Source organism: Dipodomys spectabilis, unplaced genomic scaffold (assembly GCF_019054845.1).
Source record: "Dipodomys spectabilis isolate Male_0828 unplaced genomic scaffold, ASM1905484v1 ptg000026l, whole genome shotgun sequence".
In the NCBI taxonomy this organism is placed as follows: domain Eukaryota; kingdom Metazoa; phylum Chordata; class Mammalia; order Rodentia; family Heteromyidae; genus Dipodomys; species Dipodomys spectabilis.
In genome coordinates, this window is record NW_024870703.1 from 6,362,352 (window position 1) to 6,376,879 (window position 14,528).

Here is a 14,528-nt window from a genome sequence, read left to right on the forward strand (position 1 = left end):
CAAGACAGAAAGAACAAAAACAGCAACAATAATGTGGGTTTTATAATGAAAAATTGTCTTAGTTTTAGTTTGCCTGAAAAGTCCTTTATCCTTATTTTGAAATTTTTTTTGGATGCTGGTTCCAGGGCTTGAACTTGGAGCCTGGGCACTGTGCAAGCTTCTTTAGCTCAAGTCTAGTAGTGCTGTACCACTTGAGCCACAGCTTAACTTCTTGCCTTTTTTGTGAGAATAATTTATTGGAGATAAAAGTCTCACAGACTTTACTGCCCTGGCTGGTTTTGAACTGTGATCCTCAGATCTCAGCTTCTCCAGTGGCTAGGATTATAGGCATGAGCCACTGGTGTCGGCTGAAGAATATTTTTTGCTGGCTATACATTGGTTAAATGGTAATTACTTAAAGATACCATTCCATTTTTATTTATTTTTTATCTTTTTCTATTGCATTTTGTTGAGACATTAGCTAAGTCTTGTTTTTATTAGGAAGTGTGTGTGTGTGTGTGTGTGTGTGTGTGTGTGTGTGTGTGTGTGTGTGTGTGTGTGTGTGTGTGTGTGTGTGTGTGTGTGTGTGTGTGTGTGTGTGTGTGTTGCCAATCCTGGGGCTTGAACTCAGGGCCTAGGCACTGTCCCTGAGCTTCTTTTGCTCAAGGCTACTACTCTACCACTTGAGACGTCGAGCCTTTTCTGTTTATGTGGTACTGAGGAATTTAGCCAGGGCTTTATGAATGCTAGGCAAGCACTCTCCCACTAAGCCACATTCCCAGCCTATCTGTGTTGTTCTTTTCTCCTATGGCTGCTATGGTTTTTTTCCTTCGAAATTTTCTGAAATTTTTTTATGACGTTAAGTGTGTATTTGTGTTTCCATGAGATCTTTTAGACCAACTGCATCTGTTATGTGTGTGTATGTGTGTGTGTGTGTGTGTGTATGCACACATAAATATCCAGTTACGTATATATAGTACTTTTCACTTTTTCCTCTTCTATTTTCTGTTCTTTTATTTTCTGTTGTTTGTTAAATTTACCCTTGGCTACTATGTAGCTCAGTTGCAAAGTACTTGCCTAGCAAGTGCAACATCCTGGGTTCAATCTACAGTTCCAAATAAGAAAAGACAAAACAAAAATACAGTTAAAATTTATTAACCCTCCAATCTGGCATATATAATTTGTTATTAAATCCATCTATTCAGTTCTTTAAAATTTTTCTTTAGTTTTAGAATTTCCATTTGATAATTAAAAACATAGTACAGTTTACAAGTGAACTTCTTTAATTTCTTTTTTTAATACATTTTTTATTGTGAAAATACTGTACATGGGGGTTGCAGTTACATGAGCAAGGTAATGAGAACATTTCTTACCAAGTATTGTTGCCTCCTCCTTCTTTTTCCCCCTACTACCATCCCTTCCCTCCCACCTCCACAATTTCACTCCTCCCATCCCACCCTACCCCCTCCCCACCTAAATTGTAAAGTTCATTTTTCAACATAGTGTCTTGTACATCTCATTGTTGCAATGGGTCAACCTGTATTCCTATTTAAACATTTTGTTTTTTTCTTTCTCCTCCCCAAATTATACCAACATCAAATACAGTGAAAACAGAGGTTACACCGTGGGGGAGGAACATGCAAAGAAACAAAAAAAAATCACATGGTACCTTATAAATTATGTTAGAAACAATAGCAAGGAAGAAAAAAAACACTGTGTCCCTATCTTGGGGTTCATTTCGCTTAACTTCATCTTATCTGGTCAAATGTACATAGCTTTTGACCTTTACTACTTGTCCCAGAGATATACTAGTTATTGCAAATAAGGGAAACTATGGGTCCTATGTTTCTTTGGGCCTGGCTTACTTCACTTAAAATAATTTTTTCCAAGTCTTTCCATTTCCAAACAAATGGGGCAATGTCATTCTTTCTGATGGAGGCATAGAATTCCATTGTGTATATATACCACATTTTCTTGATCCATTCATTTACTGAGGGACATCTGGGTTGGTTCCATATCTTAGCTATAGTAAATAATGCTGCAACAAACATAGTTGTGCTGGTAGCTTTAGTATGGTCTTGTTTGCGATCATTTGGGTAAATGCCCCAAAGTGGGATTTCTGGGTCATAGGAGGCTGAGATCTGAGGATGGCAGTTCAAAACCAGCCCGGCCAGGAAAGTCCGTGAGACCCTTATCTCCAATAAACCACCAGAAAACCGAAAGTGATGCTGTGGCTCAAGTGGTAGAGCGCTCACCTTGAGCTGAAGAGCTGATGGACAGCACCCAGGTCCAGAGTTCAATCCCCATGACTGACCCCCCCCCCAAAAAGTAGCAGATCAAAAATGGTTGGAAGTAGGGCTCACACTGTGGAACACTTGCCTAGTAAGGGCAAAGAACTGAGTGCAAACCTCAGAACCACTGTCACATTTTCTTTTGCTTAGTTTTATATCAAATTAGTTTTTCTGAAGTGTTAGTAAGAGAGACTGGGTTAAGCTTTGTAACTTTGTATCTGTCTATCTCTAGAACTTTTATTTCTCCTTTTCTCCAAAATTGTTAAACGAAAAAAATCATAAAAACAATTATACCTTCTGGAATTTTGCTTCTCTGTTGCTTTCTCCTGCACCCACTGAGATGTCATTTACTATCTTACTGTGATGAATTATATATATTATATATACATACATATATATAATATGTTATTTTTAAATGTTAAGTTATACTTTGTCAGATACATTCTTCTGGGTATATTGATAGACAATATAATGTTGTATTGCCTGTAGGATAATTTTTGAAAAATTTAAAAGAATACATAATCCTCTTTTTGTTCATAAGATTTTTCTAGGAATGTATTCATTTTATCATTTAATCTAAATTAGTATGTAATTATAATAGTCTTTGTTTGTCTTGCTATGTAGCATACTGGCCTCAAACTTGTGATCTTCCACAGCCTTCCTAGTGTTAGGGATTACTGACATATCCTACCATGTGTGTTTTTCTGATTCATTTTTTTTCTCTCTGTTGTGGGGCTTGAACGTAGGGCCTGGGTCCTGTTCCTGAGCCACAATTCTACTTCTGGTTTTTGACTGGTTCACTGGAGATAGGATTCTCACAGGAACTCTGCCTGGGCTGGCTTCGAACCATGGTCTTCAGATTTTAGCCTCCTGAATTGCTAGGCCTTCACATGTGAGCCACCCATGCCCTGCTTTTGATTCTTTTTTTTTTTTTTTTTTTTTGGTCGGCCGTGGGGCTTGAACTCTGGGCCTGGGCACTGTCCCTCAGCTCTTCAGTTCAAGGCGAGTGCTCTACCACTTGAGCTACAGCGCCACTTCCGGTTTTCTGGTGGTTTATTGGAGATAGGAGTCTCACGGTCTCTCTTGCCCGGGCTGGCTTTGAACCGCGATCCTCAGATCTCAGCCTCCTGAGTAGCTAGGATTACAGGCGTGAGCCACCAGCGCCCGGCTGCTTTTGATTCTTTTTAATTTGTCTATCTCTAGTTATATATTCTCTTTTCATTTCTAATACAATTTTTAATGTCTTTTAGTCTTTTTCATGATGAGTACTATTAAAAGTAAATGTTTAAGTAATTTTTTTACTTTAAATTTTATTGATCTTCTCTGTTGTGTGTTTTCTATTTCATTAATTTCTGGTTTTAGCTTTATCATACCTTCTGCTTTCTTTGAGATTATTTGATTCTTTGGGGATTGAACTCTGGGCCTTGGTGCTGTCCCTCATCTCTTCAGCTCAAAGTTAGTGCTCTACCAGTGGAGCCACAGCGCTACTTCTGGTTTTCTGGTGGCTAATTGGAGATAAGCATCTCACAGATTTTTCCTGCCTGGGCTGGCTTTGAACCATAATCATAAGATCTTGGCCTCCTGAGTAGTTAGGACTATAGATGTGAGCCACCGGCTCCTGGCTAGCTCATCTTTTTTTATTCATTAAATTGTTACCCTCAAAGTTATATTAGTTATTTTAATTAAAATATTATTTATTATTTAAATGTTTTCTATATAATGCAATACAGAAAAGCTGATAGTTGTTAAATATGCAGCTTGAAGAATTATATAAGGTAAATAAATTCATGTATCTTCAACTGAAAAGAAGAAAATATCAGAATAGTATCTGATCTATAGTGATCTATTTACTTAATCGTAAATGTTAGCTTTTACTATTGTTAACATTAGGTATTATCAACAACCATTTCTCTTTTAAGTATGATGGCATATTATCCAGTTAATGGGTGGCTTACTTAGGGAACAAATTCTTGTACTTTGAAAATAGCAGTATTGGGGAACACAGGAATAGAGGGAGGAAGGGTGAGCAAATGTAGTCATTATAGTTTATTTACATTATATAGAAAACATTAACTACATAACTTGAGGGTGAGGACAGGAGGGGGAAAACGGGGAAGATCAAAGGAAAGGGTGACATTGGCCAAGAAGCACTGTACTCATAACCTGACTTATAGAAGTGTAACCTCTTTATACAACTACTTAGTAATAATTTATAAAAAGAAAATAGTACTATTCAGAATCCTTAGAGAGACTCTGATACAGGGCATATGAATGATTCAGACTGCATGTTAAAAGACAGGCAAATGCTACTGGGCAAAGTGACTTAAACCTGTAATTCGGTTACTTGGGAGACAAAGATCGGAGTTTGAAATTTGAGGCCAGCCTGAACATAAAATTGCATGAGACTTCATCTAAACCAATGGCTGGGCACATGATGATTGCTTGTCATTCCAAGCTTTACAGGAAGCACAGTGGCTAGGTACAGTGACACACAGGTTTCATCACAGTGACAAAGGGAAAGACAAATGGGAAGGTTACAGTCTAAGCCTACCTGAGCATAAAGTCAGATTCTATCTTAAAAATAACCAACACAAAAAAGACTGATGGAGTGGTTCAAGTGGTAGATACCTGTTCAGCAAGTACAAAGCACTGAATTTAATCCCCTGTAATACCAAATAATGACATGCAGGTCCCCTTTTCTTTTGTAGATGGCTTACTCAAACATTAATAAGTTATATTTTGTAATTTCTTACAAAATAGCTTAATTTTTCCTCTTTCTTTTCTTGCTTTCTTTTTTTTTTTAAGGTCAGATACTTCATACTGATATAGTTTACTTGCATTGTGGACAAGGCTTCCGAGAAGCAGAGAAAATAAAGAGACTGTTGCTGAATTTCAAGTATGGAAATAAGTAATCTTTTGAGTACTTAAGTGGCTTATCCATTGAGAGATACATTTGGAGCCCCTAATTTGAAGGGAGGGATTAAGGGAAGTGCCTTCATCAGAGAGAAGGGGCCATGTAAATCAATGCTGGGCAATTTGCCAGAGAACTCTACCTAATGAGACTGGAGAAATGCTGCTCCCTTCCTTGAACCCCTTCACAAATAGAGGTAGTAATGTGGGCAGATTAGCCTTTAGTTCTTCTATTTGCTCTCCCTACTTCTCTTCTTTCTTCTGTCCCTGAAGAATGTGTATGGTAGTAGTTAGAAGCCTCAGAAATTAACAAGGTATTATATGAATCAATCCTAGTGTCCTTATTAGGAATTAGAGTATTTCTTAGTGTACTTACTTTTATTTTGGTCCCGTGTAGATAGGAAGAAAGCTACCTGATTGTTGTTTAGATTATGTGACCATAGAGTATTTCTTTCTCCATTGCCTCTATATGGAAGACAGTATCTTTTATTCTCCATTGTTGGAGAGGTTGCTTGACTGTATGAGAGAGTAAGCATGGTATTAGATAGTGTTTGTACATTCTGTACATTTTCTCTGGTTGAGTTCAGAGTATGGCTTGAACTCATCCAGTTTCTCATTCTCTTTCTCCCTTGAAGCTGCAGCACTGTGGTGATTGGAAACGGAACTGCCTGCCGGGAAACTGAAGCTTACTTTGCTGACTTGATAATGAAAAATTACTTTGCACCACTGGATGTTGTTTACTGGTAAGGATGGTAGAAATGTTTGTTTTCTTGGAGAGGCATAGAAGCTTTTAAAGTTCCTTTTGTGATAAATTCTCCCTTATCCTTTTTAAGACAGATATTTTCCACATCATCCTTTGTTAATCATCAGAATTTTGCAGGAGCTAGGAGACCAGGACTTTGGTGCAGAAACCAGTCAGTTGCATGGGATTTTCTAGAATGTATTTGGTAAATGCCTCTAGTTAACTATTAATGAATAAATAGGATGGTATACTAGTCTAGCAGCCATAGACTAGATAACCTTCTCCCCAAGTTTAAGCCTATGCGTCATTGCCTTTCAGAATTAGAAGCCAAGATAAGTATTACTAGTTATAAAATATTTTTTGTTTCATTCTTATTTGTTTCCTGGTTACAAATTCTCATTTCATACAGATGTACAGATAACCTGGAAATGGCTATGGATTAGCATTCCTGGTTTCCCATGCCTGCCTTTGGATAAGTAATATTCTGCTTTCATTCACCACTGTTTTTCTCCTTTTCTTTTGAACTTCACTTCGATATGTTCCTACCTACAGAGCACAAGTAAGTCCTAAAGGATTTAGTTTTAGGAGAGAGGGTCCTGCTGCTTAGTGAGAAATCTAATAACAAGGATAGTCAGTCGATGAATAGTATCCTGACAAGAATTACAGGACTTATTTGATTTTGGTATCCTGGGTATTATATATACATTTATCTTAACTAGGGAAGAGAAGAGGAAAAACAAAATAGTGAGATAAAGGACAAAGGGGGAACCAATGCAACAGTGATACTTAAAAGACAATATGTTGGACATTGTCTACACAACTCTGGGGGTTGGTGGGGGCTGGGAGGAAGGGAAAGTGGGAGAAAAATGAGGGAGGGGGTAACAAGTTCGATAAGAAATGTACTCACTACCTTACTTATATAACTGCAACTCTTCTGTACATCACCTTGACAATAAAATTAAAAAAATAAAAAAATTGTTATTATAAAGGTGATGTACAGAGGGGTTACAGTTACATAAATCAGGTAGAGAACAGATTTTTTTTTTTTTTTTTTGTTCATAGGGCTTGAACTCTAAGCCTGAACACTGTCCCTGAACTCTTCAGCTCAAGGCCAGCACTCTACCACTTGAGTCACAGCTCCACTTCTGGTTTTCTGGTGGTTAATTGGAGATAAGAGTCTCAGGGACTTTCCTGCCTGGGCTGGCTTTGAACTGTGATCCTCAGATCTCAGCCTCCTGAGTAGCTACAGTTACACTGATGCCCAGGTAGATTTGTTTTTAGACAATGTCACCCCTTCCCTCTCTGTCTCCCAGATTTTTCCCTCTCATCCCCACCTACAAGTTGTATAGTCAATTTTCAACATAGTGTCTAGTGAGTACCACTGCTGCATTAGTTCACCCTTCATCCCTCCATTTCTGTGTCCCCCTTTACCCTCCTAAAGACAGATAAATGAGCAAACAAGATAAAAGAAAAGAAAACAAAAACAACAAATCATAAGTTTCTTGTTTCTATATCCTGGAGTTCATTTTGATAAATATTATTTCATATGATCAGAGACACATAGGTATTGAGCTTTTGTGTTCCTCTCTTAAGACCATCCTCCTTTGGTCTCACTGTGTGTGAATGACTAGAGTCCTGTACAATTTATTATGTGCCAGTGTATTTTAGGTCTTGCTTTCACATATGAGAAAAACCATGCACTGTTTGTCTTTCTGAGTTTGGCCTATTTAACATGATTTGTTGTAGGTCCATCCATTTCCCTTCATAATATTTTTCTTTGTTTGGCTGTGTAAAATTCTGTTGTGTGTAGGTACCACATTTTTTGGATTCACGCAACTATTGTAGGGCATCTGGACTGTTTCCTTTACTTGGCTATTGTGAATATCCAATGAACCTGGATGTGCAAGTGTCTTTCTATTCTTGAAAATTTATCATTCCAGTTCTTTCATTTAAATCTATCATTTAATTTTTAGAGAACTGATACCTATTCATAATTTTAAATTTCATTTAGTTTGCATCTCCAGATGTTCTAGTTTTCTCAAATTACTGGGTTATTCTTACAGTTTTTAATTGTTCTGAATATATTTTTAAGCCTGTCTTATTTCTTTGCCCATATACAGCCTTGAATTGTATAATCTATGTGAGAATTGTATAATGTATAAGGATCTAGAATCCTTATAAGTCTGTTTCTGTTCTCTGTTGCAACTGCTTGTTCTGCTTTTTGGTGCTTTGTTACTTTTTCTATTCAGTTTTTTTTTTTTAAATAAACTCTTGATTTTTGTGAGATTTTTTTTTTTGGTGGGAATTCATTGAGGCTTGGAATGAAATGTGAGTTGCTTCAAAGACGATTTGCATATGCTTCTTGTAGGCTCCTGCAGATGCTACCATTTTGGGATCACTTAAATTCTCGGCTTGAGTTTTTTTTTTTTTTTTTTTTTTTTGGTGACCACCTGTGTAGTGTGAATTTAGACTGCAAACTAGAGAGATGGCTTGTGTTTCCATATGCTCATCAGTGATTCTGCCCACATAAGCCTGAGACACAGTTTGAGATGATCCATTTTCATTGTGCTCCCCTAGTGGTTGGATATAGTGAGTTTATTTCTATTTTGCTCTTATACCAAGGTGATAACCCTTTGGTATTTCATCTTGTTATGTTTAAGGATGACTGGAAGAATCTCTCGATAACATCTATCTCAGGTGGACACTGGAGTTGATCTTCTGTTCACTGGGTTCCATGAAGCTTTGTAAAGCCATGAAACTAGAAAATGAAATTGATTCCATTTGGCACATGACCTCAGCTGACATGATCAGAAATGAGGCTTTCCATACATACCTCATTTTTTTCAGCTTCATTATTTCTCTCTTGACAACTCATGCTTTTAAGAAGCTTTATTATAGTTAGAATTTTTAGTTCCAAAGTCATAGATTAACCCAGGTTAGATAATTTGTCATATTTGGGAAACAGGTCAGTACTTGTTTTTTTCTATTTAAAATTTTCTTTGAATTTAAAATTCAGGTTTTTCAGACAACAAAGGTAAAAGTCAATGTTTTGAAAATTTGAAGATGATTTTTTTTTTCACTGTCATGGTACCTGGGTACCACTTTTTTTTTTTTTCTTAAATTATTCTCTTAGTCATCGGGAAAGAACATTCACAAGTAGCAGCATTAAAAACAGCTTTGTAAAAACACAGACACTACTGTAAAGCAGGTACAAGGTATTCTACATTCACAGAGCTTTTAAAAGGCATTATTTGAGACTTGAAGATGATGATTATTTATTTATTTTTTCCCAGTCGTGGGGCCTGAACTCTGGGCCTGAGTGCTGTCCCTCAGCTCTTCAGCTCAAGGCTAGCACTCTACTTGAGCCACAGCACCACTTGTGGCTTTTTCTGCTCATGTGCTGAGGAATCGAACCCAGGGCCTCATGCATGCAAGGCAAGCACTCTACCACTGAGTCACCTTCCCAGCACAAGATGATGATTTTTAAGTCATTTTAGTTTACACTTTCAAGAATTACTTTTTTCCTTGTTTTCTCAAGGTTATGCTTGTTCAAATGAAATGTGTATATGATATAACTTTTATTTCATTCTATCTTCCAGCCTGAAACTACATGCTTGAGATGATAGACACACTGTTGTTTACAACTATGAGATGACAAAGATCTCATGAGCTTTTCTACCTGTATTCTAGAATCATGATCCTACCGATCTCAGCCTCCCAACTACCTAGGATTCTAGTGAACTTTAAAAAAAATTTAGGGGCTGGGAATGTGGCTCAGTGGTAGAGTGCTTGTCTTGCATGCATGAGGCCCTGGGTTCGATTCCTCAGTACCACATAAGCGGAAAAAGCTAGACGTGGCACTGTGGCTCAAGTGGTAGGGCACTAGTACTGAGTTGAAGCTGAGGGACAGAGCCCAGGCCCAGAGTTCAGGCTCCACGACCAACCAAAAAAAAAAAAATTACTCCAATTCCTTATTAAACGTCTGTTTGAATAAACTCACATTCATCTGTGAATGAATAACAGACAGGGTTCAGACCTTTTTCAGCCTCTTAGTCATAAGAACAGTCTCTGAACAGCTGCAATATTTTCTCTGGCATAATAATCAGGGTTCCAAACTTACTATATGTGGGTTGTGTAACTCTGGGAAACTGTGCTCCACTTTTGGAAGCTTGCTCATGTAACGATTAGTTTCATCTCTTTCCCTATTTGTTCTTGTTCTCCCTTTCCTTCCACTCCCCTGCTCCCTAACCCAGTAGCTAAATTTTTTGATCCCTTTAAGTTCAGGCCTGGGAGTTGAGGTAAATCAAGAAAAACAGGCTTGGGAGTTGAGGTAAATCAAGAAAAGATGTATACTTTTAGGAAGTTTGAACAGTTACACTCAGGATAGGACCCCTTAGATAGTTCAAAAGCAATTGCTGATCTTTCATGGAATTTTCCTTCCTTCCTTCCTTCCTTCGTTCCTTCGTTCCTTCGTTCCTTCGTTCCTTCCTTCCTTCCTTCCTTCCTTCCTTCCTTCCTTCCTTCCTTCCTTCCTTCTTTGCTTTCTTCCTTCCTTTTTTGGTGGTCTTGGGGATTGAACTCAGGTCCTTGCACTTGTTAGGCTGATGCACTTTTGGCATGGAAGCTTGGACCATAAACTTCCTATTTATATTTCTCACATAGTGTGGCATTGCTCCCAGCTATTGATTGTGATGGGGTCATGCCAAGTTTTTGCCCAGTTGATCTCCAGTCACAGCTCTCCCGATTGTTGCCTCTCAAATAGCTAGGATTACAAGTGTGAGTCATCATGCTTTTTATAAAGAATTTTTTGTTTGTGTTATATTCCCTATGTTCGGAAGCTGTGACAGCAAAAGCCCTTGCAGGCAGTCTAGTTGTGGCTTTCCTTCTCCAGACTTGGTCTTTACTCTGCTACAAAGGCCTCTTGAATGAAAGGATTTTAAAAATTTTAAAAACTTACTTTTAATCATCATTACCCCATTCCTCTTTATCCTCCACTTACCCCTCCCTCTCCCCCACCAAATTGTAATATTCATATTCCACAGTGTCAAGTAAATATCAGTGTTGCTGTGGTTCATCTGTTCTGCTATTTCTGTGATTCCCTTTCCCTTTCACATATTGCATTGTCTATTATGCAAAACACAAGGTACAAAAAGCTCAGAGAAACAAAGAAAGAAAAAAATAGAAAAGAATGAATTATATACGGGGTCTAATGAGAACTTCTTGTTTCCATAAGTTGGCATCATGTTAATATGCTTTATTATATATAGTCCTTTGCACTCAGCTCTTGGATTCTTGAGATCCCCTGTTAAGAGTATCTTCTACATATTCTAGTTCTTACAAATGAGAGAGATCATGCAACCTGCTTTTCTTTGGTCTGGCTTACTTCACTTAATATAATTTTTTCCAAGTCTTTCCATTTCCTTATGAATGGAACAATGTTATTCGCTCTGATGGAATCATAGAATTCTGTTGTGTGTGTGTGTGTGTGTGTGTGTGTGTGTGTGTGTGTGTATATGTGTGTGTGTGTGTGTATATATATACCACATTTTCTTGATCCATTTATCTCCCAAGGGGCATATGGGTTGGTTCCATATCTTGGCTATGGTAAATATTGCTGCAATGAATATCGTCATACTGGTGGCTTTAGTGTGCCTTGTTTGTGGAAATTTGGGAGATTCCCAGAAGTGGGATGATGGGCCATAGGGGAGCTCTATGTGTAATTTTTTGAGGAACCTCCACACTGCTTTCTAGAGTTGTTGAACAAGTTTGCACTCCTACCAACAGTGTAGTAGTGTTCCCCTTTGGTCACATCCCTGCCAGCATCTGTTAGATTTCTTGGTTATGGCCATTCTCAATAGTGTAAGGTGGAATCTCAATGTTGTTTTGATTTGCATTTTTTTTTTATAGCCAGTTGAGCAATTCTTCATGTGTCTCTTGGCCATTTATATTTCCTCTTTAGAGAGGTCTCAAGGTCATTAGCCCACTTTCTAATGGGGTGGTTGTTTCTTTGGGGGTTTGTTTTGGTGGAATTTAGTTTCTTGAGCTCTTGGTATATTTTAGTTAGGAGATCCTTGTCTGTTGTATGGGTGGTGAAGCTCTTTTCCCAGTCTGTGTGTTTCCATATATTTTGCGAGTTACATCCTTTGCCATGCCATGCAGAAGCTCTGCAGTTTAATGCAATCTCATTTATCCAGCCTTTCTTTGGTTTGTAGTGTTTCTGGATCTTTATTAAGAACGTTTTGACCTGTGCCAAGGATCCCTAGTGTTTTTCCTATTTCTTCTTGTAATATTTTCAAGGTATCTGCTTTTACCTTGAGGGCTTTGATCCATTTTGGAGTTGATTCTGGTACAGGATGATACATAGGGATCTAACTTTAGTTTTCGACATGTGTTTAGCCAGTTCTGCCAGCAGAAAGACAGAGGCTGTCTTTCTTCCATCCTATATTTTTGGTTCCTTTGTTAAAGATTAGGTGGCCGTAGGTCTGCAGGTTCATTTCTGAGCCTTTGAATCTATTCCATTGGTCCTCAGGTCTGTTCTTGTGCCAGTACCAAGCTGTTTTGAGTACTATGGCTTTGTAATAGAGTTTGAGGTTTGGTATCGAAATTCCTCCAGGATTGTTCTTCCTGCTAAGGATTGTTTTTGCTATTCAGGATCTTTTGTTGTTCAATATGAATTTTTGGGTTGCTTCTTCTATTTCCTTGAAGAAAGAAGTTTGGATATTGATGGGTATTACATTGAATATATAGTCTTTGGCAATATTGCCATTTTCACGATGTTAATCCTCTCAGTCCAGGAACATGGAAGGTTTTTCCACTTTCTGAGGTCTGCTTGCTTTTTTCAGATATTTGAAGTTTTCATTGTAGAGGTCCCTCACTTCTTTGTTTAAGTTGATTCCTAGGTTTTTTTTGCCCATTTCTTTAAGGAATATTTTTCCTCTCCCTACTTGGGAAACATAGTTGAAACTCATGTAGTGGTGCCAGTGAAACCTCTCTGAGATGAATGGGATACCCTTCCCTAAGAACTGTTGGTATAGCAGAAGCATCATCACACCGAATCATCCTCTTTCTAAAGTCATTTTCTTAGCTTTTTAACTCCCTCCTGTCACATCTCCCAAACACTACCAACATTTTATAGGACAAAGATAGATAATATTCTCTTACCTTTTGTCTAGGCTCTTCTCCAAACAGAAATACTCCATTACTTGTGCTTTAATACAGGCAGCAAAATATCAATTAGCACCTAACCAACAGTGTGGCAGGCACAGTCTTGTGCTCTCGGAATGAACCTTGTGAACCAAGTACCTGCCGTCTAAAAGTTTTTGTTGCAGTGGAGAAAGTGGTCAAAGAAACAGATGTGCATATTTGTATAGTCTGTGAATTATTGACAGTAGTGTGCATTTTAGATAGATTCAGGGAACAAATCTTATCTTTTGATTACAAAAAATTCTGTTTGTGTGTTATAGTATATATATCTATTTTAGGAAAGCTATCCAAACTGAAGTAAAGTGCTGGCTTTCTTTCTTTACTCGTTTGTACAGGCTTATGTCTCCTCATCCTCATTTTATCATGTCATATGCGCTTTCTAGACTCCCCACCCCCTTCTTTTTTTTGAGAGGACCAGTTGTGGGCTTTAACTCAGGGTTCTGGGCTCTGTTGCTGAGCTTTTTACTCATGGCTAGTGCTCTACCACTTTGAGCCACAGCTCTACTTCCAGTTTTCTGGTAGTTAATTAGAGATCATGAACTTTCCTGTCCTGGCTGCATTTGAACCACAATTCTCAGACCTCTCAGCCTCCTGAGTAGCTAGGATTCCAGATGTGAGCCATTAGGGCCTGATAGAGATCCCTAATTTTCAAATTGTAGATTGCAACTCTGACAAAAGATGTAATCAGTTAAGTGCCTCTCAACCAGCATTTTAAAACATGTTGGGCAGAAAATATATAGTAGTTGGACAGAAATATATAGTAGCCTGCTACATAAATATGGATCTCTGCATGGCATTGCTGGTTCATACCTATAATCCAAGCTACTCAGGAGGCTGACTCTCTTCAGAGACTTACTTTCCAAAGGTTAAAAGGTTACTTAATTTCATGCAGCAATGTTCCTCAAACTCTTCTGATCATCCTCAGCTAAGACAAACAAACCTTACATCACAGCCTAGTAAAAATACATATATGTAGCTCAACAACGAACCACAATTATAGATGGCTTACCTGTAATCCTCGCTACTCAGGAGGCTGAAATCTGAGAGTGATAGTTTGAAGACAGCCTGGGCAAGAAAGCCTATGAGACTCTTCTCTATTGTAAACCACCAGAAAGCTATAAGTGGAGCTGTGGCTTAAGTGGAGGAGTACCAGCCTTGAGCTGAAAAAACTACGGAACAGTGCCTAGGCCCTCAGTTCAAGTTCTAGTACCAGCATGTGCATGTGCATGTGTGCGTGCACGCGTGCACACACACACACACACACACTATACAGTTTCTAATGAGAAGGTGGAAGCCTCTTAGAAATATAAATCATACTGTATTATAAAATTGTAAATACTATGTGTATATGTATTGAGTATATGTATATGCATTGGTCCCAGTGCTTGAATTCAGGGCCCAGT

At 38.1% G+C, this 14,528-nt stretch overlaps 1 protein-coding gene across 2 annotated transcripts in view; it reads left to right on the plus strand.

Annotated features, from left to right (window-relative positions):
- The window catches only part of Srbd1 (S1 RNA binding domain 1), a 192,268-nt gene that overhangs the window by 48,730 nt on the left and 129,010 nt on the right, over positions 1 to 14,528 (plus strand). For both annotated transcript variants that reach the window (XM_042675462.1, XM_042675461.1), the window contains exons 13-14: positions 5,076 to 5,166; positions 5,816 to 5,923. In XM_042675462.1, the coding sequence (XP_042531396.1) occupies positions 5,076 to 5,166; positions 5,816 to 5,923 (199 nt within the window). The remainder of the gene's footprint in view (positions 1 to 5,075; positions 5,167 to 5,815; positions 5,924 to 14,528) is intronic.